This window comes from Atractosteus spatula, chromosome 26 (genome assembly GCF_055471065.1).
Source record: "Atractosteus spatula isolate fAtrSpa1 chromosome 26, fAtrSpa1.hap1, whole genome shotgun sequence".
Classification (NCBI taxonomy): Eukaryota; Metazoa; Chordata; class Actinopteri; order Semionotiformes; family Lepisosteidae; genus Atractosteus; species Atractosteus spatula.
In genome coordinates this window covers 3,442,608-3,462,998 of record NC_142731.1, presented here as the reverse complement: position 1 = coordinate 3,462,998, position 20,391 = coordinate 3,442,608, and the positions used below count along the sequence as shown (strand labels likewise).

Here is a 20,391-nt window from a genome sequence, read left to right as displayed (position 1 = left end):
TGCAATAATTGTTCAACAATACTTATCTTGCATGGATATATTTAGAAATATTTGTAATACCAGTACATACATTCATTTTCAAAACCTACCCTTTTCAAGTTTTTTAACTGGCCATCTAAATAAATAAAATACACAGTATATTAGGCATAAGAGGCATTGTAAGGTCATTTGCAATGCGTAGTTTAGTTATTTAGTGTTTTATCTTTAATCAGTTTTATTGAGCACAGCGCAAAACACGAAAATCTTCAAAGTATGAAAAACTACCAAAAAAAACCCATTGTGACCAGAAAAAAGACAAAAACAAACATTGCCAAAGGTTACAAATAGCTCTTGGATGTCATTACTTCAATTCCCATATCAGAGAGATGTCTTTCGAGCGATCTTGAGTGATAGTATGTGTCTCGAATATGAAGGCATTAGGTGAGACAGCATTCTACACAAAGTTCCTCATCCGATTTGCCCTTCCATGGCGTAAAACTCTACAATGCATAAAAAGTTACCCACTTAAAATCGTGCTCACAAGGAAACTTGGCGTCTAGGCAGGTTGCCACCTCTTTGATGTATAACAAGCCTGTGTGCTTATTGGAATGTCATTAATTTTCAGGAGCCTCTGGCTTCTGGATTGGCTAGTTAGGGCGACGCCCACAAACAACAAAGGTGGAGTTGGAAGAAATTAAAATGAAAAATGTAGGTGGTAAAAGACTTTGCACTGAGAAAATGCAACACCGAAATGTATCAATGAAGGCTGAATCTGACGTTTCGATTTTGGAAACTGTCATCACCAAATTTTCTGAGGGAGACGTAAAAGAAACCCACACTTGTCAACTTTTTAGTATTTTATTTTTAAATATATCTAAAAACTAAACTTCAAACAGCCTAACGGTCTTTTAATAATCTAGTAATATTTTTATTACTCTGGCTTTTTAGCCCATGATCAATACTAAGACATAAATAAAAATGTCATACTTTAACATTCAAGTAAAAAAAAAAAAGAAACACAAAGCTAAATTTAAAATGATCAACGCAAACTAAATATCCAGGCATGGGTACACACAAGACTCTAGAGCTAGAAACAGCCCCCAAAGCTAATATCTGGAAAACAGATAAAGAAACGGCGAAGTTTGAGCGGCTCTGAGAGGGAAATGGCTGGGGTAACGGCGCATAGCGCCTGGAAGAAACAGAAGGAAAGGACAAGTGAGATGGAGGCGGGGGAAGTTTCCATCTCTCTGCGGGGACTGGAGTGTCCATGCCCTGGGCCAGCGGTGCAGAGCTGGCTAACATTCAACCCAACCCTTCCACAGCGAGCTTGCAGCAGAAACGGAACAGGTAGGGTCTGGAGGTGTCTTACATTAAAACAAAAAAAAAAGTTTGGTGAGCGACCAACATCTACACTAACGCATCAAAACGAGCAGCGGCGGCTTTCTGTAGGTTGTTTTTCTGCATTATGAAAAATGCCTTGTTCGAAAATGTGGAGTCGTGCGAGGGGAGGGCGCATTTCGAGGTCGCCATGCCGTTTAACTGGATCCGTGTCTCGGCTTGGCAATGCGCGTCTCGTCTCGCCTCGCTGTCGGTAACTCTGGGCTTTATTTGAGTGCAACGACAGCTTGACGTCGTGTATGTTTTCGGAACCGCTTGGTTGCGATCACGATACCAAGCCGTTTCGCTTTGATCCGGGTTTTTTTTTCCCGACCCGAGTTGGATTTCCACGCGGTGGCTGCGGGGATAGCCGGCCGCGTCTCCGCTTTGCCATCTGGGATCTCAGTCTAATTTCTCACCGCACGGTCTCGCCTTTCTTTCGATGCAGCGAAGCAGTCAGGGCGAACAGGGGGGAAAAAAAAGGGGTGGCTGACTGATCTCGTTGTTGCGTGCCGGGGTGTTCAGACCTAGAATCAGCCCAGGTTAGTACGCTGTGGTTTTGCAGTAAGCCGATTTTGTTTTGTATGTGCGCGGCGGCGGCAGTGGCTTCGTTACCCAGCGAGACTCCGAGAATGGCGATTGCAGGGGGGGAAGTCGCCATACCAGCTGCCTGCCTACCATTTCGGATAAGAGATTTTTGTAACCTACTTAGGTTGCACGAATGCTGAAAAAAACCCATAAAATAAGCAATACAACGCTAACGTGTTTTTTTGAACGGACACATTTTTCTGAAAATCTGCTTCCTCTGCACCCATTACAAGCGATTTTCTTTTTCAGCTTCTAACACGCTGCTTCCTCAGTCGCCATACCGCCAGAGGAAACCTGTCTCCCCGTACTGCTTGTCGGTTCTACGCCGATTTCCACTGGATATCTGTTAAAGGTACGAGTTCTCGTCGTTTAACCGCATATTTAATACAGAGTGAAGGGAATATGAGTCTGTGTATACGTCTGATTTAAAAATAATTTCCCGGTGACTGCGTTTTTCAAAACTTTTCCCCTATCACCTCGCCGCGGTGCTTAGAGGTCAACACGCCGCCGGTGAAGCTCGCCATTTCGGCTGGGCTTTGTGCTTTATCGGCTGTACGGTACGGTGCTATGACCGTCTCCCTCCCCGAAGCCATCGAACGGGGGAAAACGGAGACTATGAAAATGAATTTCCTCCGTAACGTCAGGAAAAGGTGATCCTGAAATTGGTGGCTACACTGTATCTGCAAGACGCGTGGAGCACAGACCAGCACAAAAGCCGTATGATAGCTCGGCTGCAGGCTGTGGAGAAGATTCAGCTGTTACTTTTTAACGTCGGACGGAGAAAGCGTTCCCAACAAACGGGATGTAGCAAGTCCAGTCAGACACGAACTATATTTGCGTTTAGCATCGCTGTTTTGTTACTTATATGGAATCGTTTAAGGCTACATTTTTACGTGTTTGTGCATCCGTGTACAAAATTCGAGAAAATATCATTAAATGCACGAACATGTAACAAGCGGTTCTTGGCATTTTAAGTTTAATATCGAGGTTAATAAAAAAAAAATTCCCTGTTTTAATGATTCATTTTGATCATCCGCTGCAGAAGCATTAACTACCGTTCAGCCCGCACAGCCCGGTTGTTTGCCACAGCCGCCATTTCGGGTACAGAACCGGCAACGCCTCGCTGTGAAAATCCCCTTCATTTTTTTTTCTCCCCGAGGCAGAGCGAAATCGAATAAAGCGCTTTCGAAACGGCGTTTTACTTCACAATTTTAATTTATTTATATATATATATCGAACACTGATGGGTCCTTCATTAGTGTATTGAGAGCGTTTCGTTTGGAGAGAGGAAAAAAAAATCCTTCAAAATGCTGGGGGGGAGAAGCGCCGAGCACCATTGCGGCAAGTGGTTCCGCACGCTAGGGTGTGCGCTCTGTCGAGTCGTGCATTTTGCAGTCAGCCCGCAAAGCCGGGCTTCATTTCCCTGAGCAGCAGGGGCCGAGACCAGATCTTCCGTGCCCTGATCACCTGGTGTTCTTCTGCCCGTCACAGAGTTGCGTATTTTTTTCCTCCTCCTGCGCGTTCAGCCCGTTTTCAACCCCGCACCAGAAGAGATCGCCGGCTCTTGCGTCGGGAAGCGAGCGAGGCAGTTCGCGGTACAGCTTATCAGAAGGTTATTTTCCAGCCAGCGCCTTGTCGCGCACAGAGAGTGTTGAGGTCTGAAGCCGTCACAAGTCTATAAACATGTCTCCCAGTGTAATGCAAACGTTTGGAGGGGCGGTATAATGTAGAGCATTTAAACACAATGCTGGGCCGGAGTTTTTTTTTTCAGCCTGATTTTTTTTTTATAGGTTGACAGAGGTGCAAACAAAACACTTTCTTTTTTTTTGTTATGAATACATTTAATAAAATCCAAGATATCTATATTCGTATGTTTATATAATTTAGGCTTTAAACCTCTCAGGCTCATTGAAAAGGGAAATGTGAATTAAAAGAGACTAATATCATTATTATAAAATGAGTAACATGTTGATAGTGTGAGAAAAAAATAATTTTAGACAGCTGGTATAGACCAATGTGAGTAATTTCTGATGTGTGCTGAAGGATTTTGAAATTTGCTTTTTTTCCCAGCTGCTTAGAATTGAAAGTTGGAGTTCTGTGTTTGAATACACACCTAATAAATTTAATTTTTGCGAGCTTGCTACATACAATTTCCACACTTTTTAGTAAATGCACAAAATGCTTAACTGAGCTTTTTTTTAACAAAACAAGGTAGTTTAAAACTAATTCCTGATTAACGTTAATTAAATTAATTAACTTTGCCTCTTTGAAGGCAATTTTTTTTAAATGTGTTTTTTTGGGCCAAAAACCGTTTGAACTCTCAAATAAGTATGCCAACTTGGTATCAATTTGCATACACTATAGCTTAAGAACATGGTTTAACTGCAAATGCATATCAAAGGTGAAAAGCCAAATTTCACATATATTGCCCATCACAGCATCATCTGGTGCTTTAACCTGCAGGATGCCAAGCCTCATGAAAATACAGTAACAGAAATGACCACAAGTCCCACTAATCATCACAATATTTTTTTTTTACCCCTGTTTTCCACATTGCTAGAGTAACACCTTACATGGGCTTGCCCGCAGGATCCAAGTCCTTTCATAGTGATGAATCAAGATTGTGTAGATCATGCTAATGGACCAGAGTGGTGCAGACACACTGAGCAATATGCTAATTGTTGTGTACAACTGAACCCTTCATTAATAGGGAGGTAGGGCCAAGTGTGATGGTCTGGGCAGGAGTGTCCAATATCTACATCTACAAAGCCCCCACTCATACGGATTGATGGCAGTCTGATTGCACAGCAGAGCGTCAATAAAGCCCTGGGATGTGGTTTACTGTCCTTCTTTGAGCTCTTCTTAATATGACACCATTCCAGCAGGATAGTGGACATTTTCATGCTGAGTTAACTGCAACTTTCGTGTGAGAGGAGAATTCCCCAGACTTGAGCCCTCTTGAAAGGGAGGGTTTGTGGCATCTGGGGAGCAGTGAATAGAAACATGCTTGTTCAGGTTTTGTGAGAGAAATAGGTGAAGATCCCACAAGACAGTATTTGCAACCCTTTTCAAAGTACATATCACAGATATACAGCTTGTATTGTTTTCATCAGTGCCCTGCACATGCTACTAGCCTGTGACCTGAACAGCAGACCTACTGTTGGTTAAAAAAAATGCTCATCAGTATGGTCAATTTGACTAAGTTAATGTTGGGAGCTGCGTCAGCATGCGTAGGCTGCAAAGGAACAAGTTAAGGTTCATCCCATGCTGTAAAGAGAAGAAAAGAAACTAAGTTTCAGCTGTAGAGTCTTCTTCGTGTGTGAGGGAGAGAGGAAAACCAGCAGTAGATGGGAGAACAAAAGCTGGGAGTGGAGAGGAGCTGGGAGCAGGGGAGAAGCAGTATCGACAGTCAAGTGGTGTGAAGTCAAAGCCTGCAAGTGAATAGAGGATTAGAAGAAAATGAATCAGTCGTTGAGAGAAGGGGGAAGTGTAATCCTAATTTGGCTATGATATGTCTCTTCAATAGTTTCTTTTCCTTGTAAATTCACAGACAAGGAGAGCTGTAGAGGATGAATGGTGAAATGGAGACTTCCACTAAAGACAACGGTGAGTTATGAAAACAAAAGTGTAGTCCCCTATGAATATTTTCAATTGAGACAGTAGTGAAAACAGGTTTAAGAAAAAGTGCATGCATGGTATAATTTAATAGAATAATCTTGAAATACATCCATTTAATAGTTACAATGACACAGCACGTGTTACGTGAAGTTTTTCCATTCCTTTCACAGAAAATTCAGGAGTACAAGACTGGTGTAAAAACCTTTTCTTAGCATTGTTAATCAGTTCTTTTTTGTGTGTTTTTCCTTTCCTTGGCCAAGACAGCAGTGTAATAGTCATTAATGCTGTGTGGTTTTAAGACCTGCAGCTTACAATTGGCAGTGATCTCTGCCTTTAGTCAGTGCAGCAAGGAAATGAATAAGAATCTCAAAGAAAAAAAAAGACATGAATAACAGTGCTTGTATCATAAAAGGGCCAGTGGTTTAGGACTATATAGATACTTAATATGGACATTGTAATTCTAAGAAACTTCAAAGGTAAAAATTCTATTCATATCTAAGTCCAGCTGCATAATGTAGATTGTTTTCTACATGATGCTAAAAAAAATTCAAATGTCAGAAAACCTGGGGGACTAATTGTAATTTCTCAGAACTACCATGTTATTAAGGGGTGGAAGCTTGAAGCCTGTCAGTGTCTCTTGGTTAGCTCTAAAAATACCTGTGTTTATATCTGCTATTTCCAGAACTCTGGTCCAAGGAGGATCTGTTAAGGTTGCTGGACAGCATGAAGGTCATCCTCCCTCAGAATGACCTGGGCAGGTTCAAAACAACAGAGTCTCACCTGGACTGGAATAAAGTGGCTTTTGATCATTACTCAGCAGAGATGTGCAAGCAGAAATGGCTGGAAATCTCTCATGCGGTGAGTGGATTTCTGGGATTATTTCTCTTCTCCTTAGAGACCATACCACAATCCTTGAAGGCCGAAGGATATTCATATTTTTAATCCTAAGGACATCACCTTTCATACATCACCTGCTTAAAAGATCATGATTGAATTGTCCCATGTGTTTACTGCTTGATTTGTTAGTTAAACCTGCTTAACAGCGACTCAGGAGACTTGGGTTGGTTTTTAATACATGATGTTCTCACCTTCTTTGTTAAATGTGAAACATTTTATGTTGTGTTCTTTGGTATAAAATTTAATTTAATTCCTTGGATTAAGGCCTCTGTCAACTACAGTAATTTTACAATATGAGCTTAGATTCACATTGATAATTGTGTTTTAGATACGGAAGTTTCGAACGCTGACTGAACTGATAAATGATGCTCAAGACCATGTCAAGAATCCATATAAGGGAAAGAAGCTCAAGGTAAGTGTCTTACAAAGGCTCTCCTCTGTTGTTTTAGTGTTTATTTCTTCTTTTTTACAGTTTTTGATGCATTTCATTTTTGAATGCAGCTATGCAGAGATAGCCCTCAAACTTTAGCATGATTTTTGCTCACAGCGACTCTCATAAAACTAAGGTCTTAAGGTATTACTTTATTGATCGTGATGAAATTGCTCACTTTTGAAAAGCAGTTATCTTGGCCAAAACCTGAGGTCCAGTGTTATTGTCAATGGAAAACCAGTTTAAGAAGAGGAGGTTGAAATGAAAGCATTACACGGCATTCACGCTGAATGAATCTCTGCCTTTGCCGTAAACACAATTTATCCTGCCCTGCTCAAGGAACATCCGGATTTCCCCAAGAAGCCGCTGACCCCCTACTTCCGCTTCTTCACGGAGAAGAGGGCGAAGTATGCCAAGCTTCACCCTGAAATGAGCAACCTTGATCTGACTAAGGTCCTCTCCATAAAGTATAGAGAGCTCCCAGATCGGAAGAAGGTGAGAGAAAGGCATTAAGATTGCAACAGGCTCTACTGCATCTACCAGCACCTGTCACTCAGTGAAGAGGGTCCTACAGTATAGCATGCTGGGCCTGTGGAGGGAGTGGAGATGACTTGAGTGATGGGATGCCTTCAGCGAGGGTATGGAAGTTTGAAGTGCCACCCCATCCCATTGTTCTAGCAGGGATGCCATTGATTAAGAGTCTGTGGCATTGAATTGCATGAAATACCAGTCCGTCTGGCTTTTGATAGGCTGAAAATTGATTGTTCTGACCCCGGTGATGGAAGTCATGAATTGTAGAGAGAGTGTTTATTAACCTGGAGTGGAGATTCTGACTACATTGACCAGTGGGTGTACTTTTATTGTCTAGTATATATGATGAGAAAGAAAAAAAAAAATAAAGTAAAATATACAATCGGTTGTCCAATTTAAGTGAGTTAATAGACATGGGAGATAAAGGTAAAAGATAACTGAGTTCTATTGCATTTGAATCTAGGTAGTCTAAATTGATGCCCAGATGCAAGAGGCTCGGATCCACTCTGTTAGCATACATTCTAAAACCTCAAAAGCCTTTTAAATTATCTGGGTTAATTTAACAGAACTTTGCTAGTATTAATTAAGGTATTTGACCCCCTGTTCAGAACAATGCAGTGCATTAAGCAGTATTAAGTAGCTTTTGTGTGCTGGAGACTTGCATAGCTGAATGTCTGGGCCCAGGTGCCAGAAAGGTTGGTAGCTTCACCAGGGGCGACAGAATAAGCTGCATGATGTGTGTCTTTCTGTAGCAGCTATAATGCTAGCAAGAACAAAAGTGAATCAGGCCTTCATTCTACTGGTTTTTTAACCCAGTTGTTCTTGAAAACCAGATTCCAAAAATTAGCCTTTTTCTTTAAAATCTGATCAATGAAAAGCTTCTCGGAAAAAGCCGTTGCCAGAGACATTTTTTAAAATTAACTACCGAGAGGGGTTAATGTACGCAAACACTCTTATCCAAAGCCATATGAAAATGTAATTTGTATGTAAAATGTGCATGCAATATATATGTCCCTTGCAGATCCAAAATTCTTAACAGTTGGCTTTACTGATTTGTGAGAACTTATTTCATGCTGGGTCTTGGCACGGAATTGCAGCAAGTTAGTTGCTTGGGGCCTATAAAAGTCTTGCATGACAATAATTCAACACGGTTTTGAAGCAAGTTTCCTTGGAGCCTTAAAGAAATGTCTGTTTCAGTTCTTTGGAACTAGCTACCAAACAAGCTATGAGGGCCAAATGGCTTCCTCTCAATGTATGAATTTCCATCTGTTCCCTTAGTGCTACTGCCCTCTGTTGTCTTGTCCTTATTATTGCATTAAATTTGTCAAACAGATTTTGTTGAAGCCACGATTCATCTTTAGAATATATCAATCCCAAATTAAGTTTAAATTAAACAGGAGCAGATACTATTTTAAATGGAATTTTCACTTCATTTATAACAGCCTCTTTGGTTCGATCCAAACACTATGCATTTATCTGAAGATGTTTGCTTCAAACGCAGCCCCATAAAATGGTACAATAGAAACAGTCATTCTCCTCAATCTAATTGCTTTGATTTGCTTTCTCTCTGACTATACTTTTGTTGTATTTTTGCTGAAGTTGAAATACATGCAAGAGTTTAAAAAAGAGAGAGAAGAATTTCAACGCAGCATGATGAAGTTCAGGTAAGATATGGGCTGAATATTACATACAGTACTCATGATAATAAAATATGCAAATAACTTTAAATTGCAATAATGATGTTTATATCATTATTATTTTAATTTTTTTCTCTGCTTACCATTGATGGAGAAACATTTATACATTCGTGAAAGTAATATAAGACATGGTCTTTCTATGTACAGAGAGGAACATCCAGAATTAATAGAGAGCAAGAAACGTTCAGATGTCCCTGAGAAGCCCAAGACACCTCAGCAGCTGTGGTTCAGCCATGAGAAGAAGATTTTTTTAAAATTGCACCCTGGAGTAAGTGAAGTCTGGTGTTGAGATCATTCCTAGTCCTTAAAATAGTGGTGTATTGTTCTTGCCAAAATTCAGGCCGAATTATCTGTGGAAAACCTCAGTCTAAAGGAGTGATACCAGTAGTTTAGTGTTCTCTGCTCTGTATGGTTCTGTAGTACTATACGGTGGCTATCAAAAGTATTCACCTCCCTTAGACATTTTCACATTTTATGATGTAACAATATGAAGTTTTGTTTTCATTTTGACATTCTAGAGTGTTCTGTGGCAATCAATGGCAAAAAGTCCCAATTAAATATATTAGGATTCCGTATTGTAGCACAATAAAGTGTGAAAGTCCAAGAGGTGATTTTTGATAGCCACTGTAGAAGTCTTGCATGACACAATAATGAGCATGATGGCATTCAGTTACTCTTTTTGGTTTGACAGTTGTTTTGTGACAGCGTCATACTATATACAATACAATGTTTGAAATGTTAGTGATGCTCGTGGTTTGCTAATTATAATATTTTATTTTAAAAAATGAATGAAAAGATATTCTCTAATATCTGAAAACTGTGAAACAGACATGGTCTTCTGTTTAAATTAATGCAGATAGCCTTCGCTGTACTTTGAAGGGCCCGTTAATGAAAGAACGGGACAGGAGCAGTTACTCGTTTCCTTGGTGATTCAGTACTGTTAGTATGTTGCATGTAGGTGGTATGTTATGTGATATTGCTAAAGAAAAACAGTGTACAGGTAACATCTTGTATCGATATTTTATCACTGAATCAGTTTTTATTGCAAAGGATTTATTTAAAATGAGACTTTCGATGGAGGAAACTTAATAAATCATATAACTTCATACAGGGGGTTTTATCTTATACTGACAAGGCTGAGATGAAGGGCAGCCTCTCATGAGTATAGCCTCACGTAGTTTGCATTGATGTACTGTATTTAGAAGCCGCTAACAGTTGAAGTTATTGTCTTTAGGCAACCATAAAAGACATCAAGGAAGGTCTCGGGAAGCAGTGGTCGCAGCTAACAGACAAGAAGAGACTCAAGTGGATTAACAAGTCTCTGGAGCAGAAGAAACTGTATGAGGTTGGTACAGGCTCTGTTACCTGGGTTGTTCACTGTACAAGTCACCTGTAGTGTTATTACATTGGTTACTGCAGGTGCTCTATAGTTCGTAATGAAGGTAATGTCTGTGTTGATGTCTGGTTTAAAAAACAGTTGTTGAAGATGGTTGGTTTCTAGGGGTCCCATAGGCCCGCCACTTGAAGCACAAGTTTGGCATTCTTGTCCGGAGGGGCGTTCCAGAGCAGCAGGGTACAACTGACGATTTTCTTTCCTGCAAGTCGGTTGCCAGCTCTGGGCATTGCCAGTCAGCTGCAAGATTATCCTTTTACAAGAGGGAATGCCATCAGTCCTCTGTCGAATATTTCATTTGGACCAGTGGGTTTAAAATTTGGTGTAAGAGTGCCCTTTGTGGAAATGATTTTGGGGTTTTCAGCTTTGTTGTTCTAGTACAGCGTTGAAACCCAGTTGATTAATCATTCGAAACGAGGGGGAAATAATGGGTCTTTGAACAATTAACAAAGTGTTTAGTTGCTGAACGTGGTAATCGGCAGATGTGATTTTACTGATCAGCGGCTAACGTCATGGGCCAGCATGTTCACGTCTGAAGGGCCCTTGGCCGTGGTTCACTGCTCTCTCTCTCCCACCAGGAGGTGATGCGCGAGTTCATTCAGCAGCACCCGGAGCTGAACATGACAGAGGAAGGGATCAACAAGTCTACCCTCACGAAGGCCGAGCGGCAGCTGAAGGATAAATTTGACGGCAGACCTCCGAAAGCTCCTCCGTGAGTAGCTGACCCACCATGTCCAGCCCATTAGCCCTGCAGAGCTGTCCTGGTCAACCTTTAACAGCAGGTTTTTTAGCAGCAGGCCATTGTGCCAGTTTCACTGGTCTGTTTGCTTGGGTGAACTGTGATCGTAATATGGCAGACAGCTGTGAGAGGCTTTCCTTGAGCTTAGCTCTGGCTATGAACTTGGGCTCATGAACCAGAGATGTCATTGGAGCTGTTTCAAAATAAGTCATACAGTGAAAAGCAATAAAGGTTTACCACCCTGCATAAATTATACAGAAAAGGATTATGTATTATATAATAATATTATATATTATAAAAAAGTCTAAAATTACATTATGATAGAAATGCATGCTCACCAAAGCTCACCATTATTATTTGCTTAGCAGGCAGCATTTATCCACTTACTTAAATTCAAAACGAAATGCAGGTAAAGTATGTCGAAATTAAATAGGTTGTTAATAGTGGGGATAGTTCATTTTTCACATAAATGCCACATCTTTTGAAATGTGGCGTGATTAGGTTTTTAAGTCATAAAAAGTAATATTATGTACTGTTCGTACAGAACATGCGGTTTCTCTCAGCTGCCTGTTTGCACATGTTAAAACTGTTCTTCATCGCAAGTCTTGGTAATGCTGTTCTAAACATCTCTTGAGCATTCTGACTGATGCTGATAGCCACCAACTAGCTTACCATCATAGTAGGAGATTTTCCCACTATGTACAAAGTGTTTACAAGTGTTCTAGAGTGTCTAGAACGTATTCCATAAGGCTACTGCCTTAAATGATGCCATCTGCTTCCTGCACTGGGGTGGCAGGACAGTGGTAATTCGTGTGTGCTGTGTGCGCAGGAATGGATACTCGATGTTCTGCGCAGAGCTCATGACCCGAATGAAGGATGTTCCCAGTACCGAGCGCATGGTGATCTGCAGCCAGGAGTGGAAGCTTCTGTCCCAGGATAAGAAAGACGAATATCAAAAACGCTGCGAGGTGGTAGGTGTGCCCCTGAACTCCCACCTGAACGTGACCGAGAGAGAGAAAGGGCCCCCTTTCCTGTCCTCATTATCCAGTGCTTTTTACAGAACCCTTTTTCATAAGAGCATTATGTGCCCTTTCAGAACATACATGATTATTGACGCATACGGTTCTAATACAGAACAGAGATGACCGTTTCTTACAATTTATGTTGATGAAAATTAACCAGATCACAATGATCTGTGATAATGAAATCTGTTTTGAATCCCTGAACATTAAATGTCTATGTAGGAGAAAAATAAAATATCTGGCTTGTTTGAAGGTAATTTTTCTCTTTTTTTTACAGAGAAAGAAGGAATATGAAATTGAAATGACCCACTTCCTGTGTGTAAGTTTCATTTGCTAAATTGTTATTTTAATATTTGTGAGTAATAATTTGTGACTATTTTGAAACAATCATTTTGTATTGTTTGCACAAATGTGTTTTAGACAATATATACTAAAACAAAACATTCATAACATGTTGGGGCTCTGGGTTCAGTTCCCAGGCTGCTATCAGTGTGGAGTTTGTATATTCTTCCCATATTTACAAGGATTTCCTCTAGATGCTCCTGTTTACTCGAACAGTCCAAAGACATACTGGTAGGTTAATTGGATTCTGGAAAAACTGGCCCTGGTGTGAGAGTGTGTGTTTTTGTGTTTGTGTCTGTGTGCGCCTTGCAATGGACTGGCATCTCATCCAGGGTGTATCCTGCCTTGCGTCGGTTGCTGGCATAGGTGCTTCTGCACCCTTGGGACCCTGAATTGGATGAAGCAGTTACAAAAATGGATGGTGTGCAGTCTGGGTTCAATAGATTTCATCACAATTACCTCCTGAAACAGAATTCGGTCTGCAATATGGAGTGAACTTTTTATTGACATGAGGGATAAAATGTGTAGTTATTTTCAGAAATAAGATTAACCCCTTTTTGAATGGGTGTCCTCTCATTTTAGAGCATCTCTGAGGAAGAGCAGCAGAGGGTTCTGCGGGAGGAGAAGATGCTGGGCTTCAGCAAGAAAAGCCCTTCGGCCAAAAAGAGCACCAAAACCAAGGTGAGAAGACCACTGTCAGTGTTAAACAAGAGGGGTCTGTGAAGCTTTTCACCAGCAGCCATTTCCAGATTCTTTCAGTAACGCAGCTTCCTCTGCGACTTCACTCGGGGGCCGGTCAGGTGTTCATCTGCTTTGTTCCCTCCCGTTGCGTAGCAGAGCGGCTCCGAGAAGCCCAAGCGGCCCATCTCGGCCATGTTCATCTTCTCGGAGGAGAAGAGGCACAAGCTGCAGCAGGAGCGGCCGGACCTGTCCGAGAGCGAGCTGACGCGGACGCTGGCCCGCATGTGGAACGAGCTCTCGGACAAGAAGAAGGTGAGGCGTCACGTGGTGCTGCACAAGCTTCACTCAAGACCATGGACGGCCTGAGGCTAATCTGATCATCATTTCACATCAGTCAAATGGGTTTAACCCATGGGTGGGGGGGCTACACTCCTTTGAGTATATAGAGTACCCTACACACTGGATGTTACAAGTTCCAATCTGTGCTGTGCCACTGGCCCATTTTGCTAGTATTAAAGCTACGTCTTCATCATTTTAGCATGGCTGTATGTATCTGTTGTATTTATGTTAATTGCTAAAAATATTGGTAAATCCAAGTCAGATGAATAGGAACTCCGTATGGGAGGCAAAGCGTGGTTGGATTCAGGACCTTGAGATAGATTTCCATCACTTTCTCTGCCCAGAACAATCTCAACCCTGCTGAAAGCTGGTGGAATTTGCACTTTAGTCCCAGACTGTTCCCACTTCAACTGAAGCAGTCCTGCTGGGATGGGTTTGGTCTGCAGATGCCCTTACGGCTTGTTGAGACCCAACACCTCCAGTTCAGCAGGGTGTCCTTGTAGTTTGGCCTGTGTGTATGACTCATAGGTTAACAAAGATGGCAAAAGTCAGACTTGAGCGTTTTTGTCTTGCAACCAGACTTTTTAAGCTGGCACAACGGCCATCAAACACTTTCCATTCTGGAAGTTTTGGGAGTTACCTGCAACCCCTCGCTTCCCCCAGGAAAAATACAAGCAGCTGGAGGCAACGCTGAAGGCTGAGTCGGAGAAGAAGGGCTCAGATGATCGTGCCAGACTGCCTGAGTCGCCTAAAACTGCCCAGGAGATCTGGCAGCAGAGTGTCATTGGGGATTATATGGCCAGATACAGGGTGAGTGGATTACATGCTTTTCTCAACACTGCGTTAGTGCTTCAAAACGGGATAAAAGAGACTCCTTTCAATTGGATAAAAAACAGGCTCACGGGAATGCCTGTTCTATAATATTTCTGCGATTCCAGCAGGTACAGTATTTGTATCTTCTTTGATTTATAATGTCTTCCTCATTCACATCCCAGAATGACCGCTCCAAAGCTCTGAAAGCCATGGAGGCCACCTGGAACACCATGGAAAAAAAGGAAAAGATCATGTGGATCAAGAAGGCAGCAGAGGATCAAAAGAGATATGAGGTACAGGAAGAAACAGCACAGCCAGCATTGTGCTGAGAATTTTGTTTTTCCCCATCAGTTTTGCAAGGAATTTCTTAGAAGAACATTGAAATAGCCTATTTCTAGTGATTAGATGTGTTAGAAGCATTTTTTAAATTTTTATAAGATGCAAATCTGTTTTTATTTTCCTATATTCCTAGCTGTATTCAATTCTCGTGCATGCTACCTGCTCCAGGAAAAAAAAAAAAGTTTGAAAGAAAATGTATAGTGGTGAAGATTGTTAGTGCTGCACCATCTTCAGTGTTCAGTCAGCCATTTATCTAAACTTCAGTTCCAGATTTATTTCTAGAGCCTCAGAGGAATTGCTTGGAACTTAAAGCAGTAGTGTCACTGGGGCCTCCGTATTTTATCTTTCAGAGGGAACTGAGCGAGATGCGTGCTCCCCCTGCAGTGGTTAACCCAGTAAAGAAGATGAAGTTTGAAGGCGAGCCAAAGAAACCACCATCGTGAGTATTTGGTTGTATAATGAGGGATATCATGTGGGAAATGCAATTTTTTCAGAGATTTTTTTTTTGCAAGAAAATAACACTGCATAGGTATCAGATTGTTTAAATCCCACAAATCTGTGGGCACGACTAATGGGTCCTTGAGAGTACTGTGTAGTTTATAAAACAATGTTGTAGCTCTGGGTTTCCGTATGCATATGAGTCTGGTTCTTTTTTTTAATTTTGTAGCTCTGTAGTTTCTCGTCTAGGAATGCAATGGCTGTAAAACAAGTAATAGTACAAATAATAAAAGTACAAATAGTCTATATTTGCTTGAATAGTAAAAGGAGATGTGTGCGGTCATGCTATAGTGTCTTGTCCTGCCCCCCGTTCAGAAATGGGTATCAGAAGTTCTCCCAGGAACTGCTGTCCAGTGGGGAGCTGAACCACTTGTCTATGAAGGAGCGTATGGTGGAGATTGGGGGGCGCTGGCAGAAGCTGCCCCAGACCCAGAAGGACCGCTACAGGAAGATGGCAGAGGAGAAGCAGAAGCAGTATAAAGTGCAGCTGGAGCACTGGCTTGCGGTAGGACCCACATTTCTAGAGACATTTCAATCTAAACCTGTTGCAGGGATCTATAATCCAGCCACCCATCTGCACCCACCAACTAACTGGATGAAGCTGGACAGGACGCCAGTCCATTGCAGTTGTCGGAAACATGGCAACCCAGGCCTACTTTACAGATCTTTTTAATATAGTCACACCATTTAAATTATTGAAATTGAGATTTAAAGGATCTGCCCTAATTTGATACAGCCAATAAGAAATGGGTAAGGCTTTTTTATAAACTTTAATACAGTACCCACAGAGTGCTTATTGAAACAGAATAGGTACATTTTTTTATTATTTGTAAAATATCACTATTAAATTAAACTTTTCTGTGTTGGGTATCTTAAGAGTTGAAATGATGCAGTATTTTTGTTTTCATTTTAGATGCCTATATATATATTTTAATGCTTTCTTTTTAAATCTATTGAAACATCTAGAAAAGTTGTAGCATTGCTGTTAATCAATGTGAATCAGTGACCTTTTTAAAATATTTTTTTCCCCACTTTGTTTTCCAGAATCTGTCATCACAAGACCGAGCCGCTTACATTGAATACACATCAAAAGTAAGTAGGAATATACATAAATACAAAAACACATAAAAAGGATCTTATTGAATATTCAGAATATGGAACAGTTCTGAACTATCTACTATAAGACATTATTGGGGGGGGGGGAGAGAATAAGAAAATGGGGTACTTTAATTAAAATATTTGAAAGGTTAATTAAAATATTCAAAAGAAATTTAATTGAAAGTACATTTCAAAGTCATCATAGAGCTTTTGCAGCCAAAATAATCAGTAGGGATAAAGAACTTAAATGGCTATTAAATGACTAGACTTTTATTTTTTTTATACAAGATGCTTTTCCCTAATTTTAGGATCATTTGGTTAATAAAGGGGGGGGCTCCATCACCAGCTGAAGTCTCATGATCCCAGTCTGTTGTGCAGCTAATTTGGAAGTTGATCTTAACGACTTCTGGCTCCATTTCGTTCTGCTGTGCCCTTCTTTCATTCAAGACCCCGCTGGTCAGACCGAATCCCAAATAAGCAGATCAGCGAATGTTAAATTCACTGATGTCGAGGCCCTGCTGGAGATCCAAGCGATGGACGCTCAGCTCCTCTGTTTGCTTTCACAGAAACGCAAAGGGAAATCAAAGCCTGGTGGGACGAACGCAAAAGTGAAGGCTCTCGCCAATAAATCGGTAAGTTCTGCAGCATGGATCCGTCCTCTCTTGTCGTCTCTTTTTCCTTTGTGAACGCGAGACCCTCTGTCTCACTGCTGCAGAGGAGCGCGATGATGAAGCGAGTGTGAAAGGAGGGGGGACCGCTGAGACATTTTTTTTAATGTACAGGATTCCGAAGAGGAAGACGAGGATGAGGACGATGAAGAGGAGGAGAAGGCGGCTTCTTCAGACGAAGAGACATCCAGTGAGGAAGACAGTGAGGAGGAGGAGGAAGAAGAGGAGGATGATGAGGTTAGGAAGTGTGGGTCTTGCAAACTACTCCTGGGCATCCTTTCTTTATTAGTTCTAACCTAGAGTGGTTTGAAATGTAAATGTATGACTGACAACTGAATTTTTTTTATTATTCCCCCCCGGCGCGTTTAGAACGAGGAAGATGATGACGAAGAGGTGGATGACAAGGAGAACAAGTCTGAAACTAGCAGCACCGGCTCGTCCAGCTCTGAGGAGTCCTCCGACTCGGATTCCGACTGATCCAAGGGATGCCCGTAGGAAAAGAAAATCCATCCTTCCTGACTGTGAGCATTGCAGAGCCAAGAAATGGGGGAACAGTTCCCTTCCATAAATGCTGCTGTAATAGCACTCCCCTCCAAGGAGGAGGCACCCTATGAGCCGAAAAGACAGACAGCAAGAGTGCTTTTTGTGCAAAGAATCCCTTCAAATTCCCCCTGCCCTAGCTTAAACACACAGACACCTACATGCTGGCCTTTAGGGACACGTGCGCTTTGCTGCAAGAGCTCTGTCCAGCTAACTCCCAACAGCCTGCTCCCAGAATGTTTCTCCATACTTTAGTTTTTAACGCACAGTTCTTGAAAAGAACACTCACACCTCTGTCAGAACAATGCGACATGTTATAAGGAGACTTGCTTTCACGTTTGGGGCAAAAAAAAAAGCTGAACACCAAGACTTTTGTAAAGCATTGTAACTTTTCAAAGTTTTTAAAAAAAACTGAATACCACTTTTAAAGCTTTTTTGTGATGTGATGTAAAAAAAAATGCCAAATTCCCTTATTCTGCCCAGTAACGCTTTTTTGAAAGGGAAATTGTTGAATCTCACGGCTACTGTATGCGGTAGGTATTCCCAGTGACGAGGAGTGAAAGAGTACAGTTCACTTGCAGGCAGAGCAGGGGAGAGGTATGGGACCACACACTTCCGTTTAAGCTAACGCATTGATTCAAACAGGCCTTTGTTGTCAAACAAGTGTTTTTGATTGTGATTTTCATGAAGAAATAAGCCAAGGCTAATGACCTGTTAGGTAGGCCAAATATCGATTAAATGTGCTTTTGCTACAGAGTTAAAATGCTAGTTACCTGTTTGGAAAATGTTAAGTGGAGTCATTTCTTACATCACATTTAAAGACTGGATTAAGACCACCATCTACTGTTTTCGGTTTATGAATCAAACTCTTTGGTGAGAAGGCCTAAAAGCCACAGCTAAACAGACAAGTTTAAGTGCTTGTTCAGAAAATGTTACTTGTGATGCTTGATGAGTAGTTTCAACATCAGCATCTGTTTATATTCTTTTGTTTGCCATTAGATTAGTAGGGGGACTCAGCTTGCAATCGCAACCTTTGATTCTATGTCATTCAATTTCCCAGACTCATTGACAGTATTTCAGAATCATCTCCTTTAGTCCTAGATTTGTTACGACCAACATCCTTCCTTTTTGACTTTTTTTAGTGGTATCTCACCTTTTCAGAAGCTACTAAAAAAAATACAAAAGATTTTAAGGAATCAAAATGCACATGCATTCGTTGAAAGGCACTTCAACAAAAAGAAGGCCAAGAAAGGAAATTCAGACATTTTTACAAATGTCTGAAGTCTGTGGCTTTCAAAAGTTGATTTTTTTTTCTTCAAAGAAAATGCACTCCCAGGCTACTGTACTCTACGGAGCCCCCTAGTGGTGTATGATTAACTGTACTGCGTGATTCTTGAGCCTCAGAAATACTAGGAACCATACATTTGCGATGAGCTGTTGTAAACCTAGTATTTGTAGGATGGAAAATAGCTTCTGTGCAGTTAGGGTCAGATAAAATGGATTTTGTTTTATCCACATTGTCCTTACAAACCACTGTTTTTTATGAATCCTGATTATAATCTCTACTGCAGATTGTCAGGTCTCCCAGTGCAATCAACAGACAGCTTCCAAGGGTGAAGATGTGCACTTAAACTTTTATTCTTACTTTTTATTTACTTTCATGAGATTCCTACTAAGTTACCAATTAGGTATTATAATGGTGGGTTAACTGTTTTTATTAAACCAGAACAAATTTGCATTTAGGACATAATTTTTAGTTTTTAATCTTAAAAATTCTAAGACCTTTCCTGTGAATTCCCCACTAGCTTAGTGTAAGAAGACCAAATTATTTTTTGGGGGGCATAGAATGTCTGGTGAGGCCAAGCTAAATCAGTATTTTTCCTAGTAAAAAAAATTATGAGCACTCACTTTAGTAAATGGATGCATAAAGAAAAAAAGTCATGGAGTCATTCACCTCCACCCATGAGGAAATATTGACATTGAAATTAAATCCAGAAGTCTTTTTAAATCAAAGGAACAGTCTTCAGGCATTACAATCCTGAGGCCAAGAGCTGTATTTCACTGTGGACTAAGATAATTAGTTTTCTGCTTCTTTGTTATACTCTGTGCAGTGCATACTTTGAAACAGGAAAAGTGTCACTGGTACAGTCCCACAAGATATAAAGTCCCTTTTGCCAATTTGTTCATAAGGAAATGAATGCATTAAAGCTGCACACTGGGAATTTCTAGTATGGAAGTGGGGGGGGGGGGGGGGGTTGTCATGTGTTGGGTCTAATATGGTTGTATGGTATTTGTATATAATGCTCTTTGTAACAAGTGGCTTTTGTTTTACTTGTAAGTATATTTTTATTTTGTGGAGAAAATCTTACTGTTATTTGTAGGGCGCTGCGGGGTTAGATGAAATCAAAGGCGCCAGTCTCGGCTGTAAGCGGCGACTTTAGTGCGTTTTTGCACTTCCCAGATGCATGCAGCTCTTGGGAGGTTTTTTTTCTAATGTTTCAAAAGTGTTTTTTTTTGTAGAAACAATAAAAAAAACAAACAAAAAAAATAAGCTTTGCAGATTTGTACTGCTCACGACAACCCAGAAAATCTTTATGATGTTTTATAGCAAAAGGTGTTCTTTATTTCAAGTTATTTACTATTTGGGGCAAGTAAACTTCGTTTTTATCAAAATAACGGTGTTGTTTATTGACTTCAGAAACTTGCATCTTTTGCAAAGTCTGCTTTAATGATATCTTCTGGGTGAGCTTTTACAACATATTTACTATAGTCCTTTTTTGCACTTAACCAATATTCAATCAT

At 40.8% G+C, this 20,391-nt stretch overlaps 1 protein-coding gene across 5 annotated transcripts; it reads left to right on the top strand.

Moving 5' to 3' along the window:
- The first annotated feature begins 1,264 nt into the window (after nucleotides 1-1,264).
- On the top strand, nucleotides 1,265-20,137 carry ubtf (upstream binding transcription factor). 5 transcript variants are annotated; one of them, XM_088906423.1, is made up of 22 exons: nucleotides 1,265-1,326; nucleotides 2,194-2,296; nucleotides 5,495-5,550; nucleotides 6,245-6,420; nucleotides 6,788-6,871; nucleotides 7,229-7,384; nucleotides 9,020-9,084; nucleotides 9,265-9,385; nucleotides 10,352-10,462; nucleotides 11,089-11,222; nucleotides 12,079-12,220; nucleotides 12,549-12,590; nucleotides 13,196-13,294; nucleotides 13,451-13,606; nucleotides 14,297-14,443; nucleotides 14,629-14,739; nucleotides 15,136-15,224; nucleotides 15,599-15,788; nucleotides 16,328-16,375; nucleotides 16,948-17,013; nucleotides 17,164-17,286; nucleotides 17,419-20,137. In XM_088906423.1, exons 3-22 carry the CDS (start codon nucleotides 5,514-5,516, stop codon nucleotides 17,524-17,526), a joined length of 2,205 nt encoding a protein of 734 aa, XP_088762549.1. In that variant the 5' UTR covers nucleotides 1,265-1,326; nucleotides 2,194-2,296; nucleotides 5,495-5,513; the 3' UTR covers nucleotides 17,527-20,137. The 5 variants fall into 5 exon arrangements, with proteins under 5 accessions (XP_088762549.1, XP_088762547.1, XP_088762548.1 ...); XM_088906421.1 differs by having other exon boundaries at nucleotides 13,448-13,606; XM_088906422.1 differs by lacking the exon at nucleotides 1,265-1,326 and adding an exon at nucleotides 1,787-1,898.
- The last annotated feature ends 254 nt before the right edge of the window (nucleotides 20,138-20,391 follow it).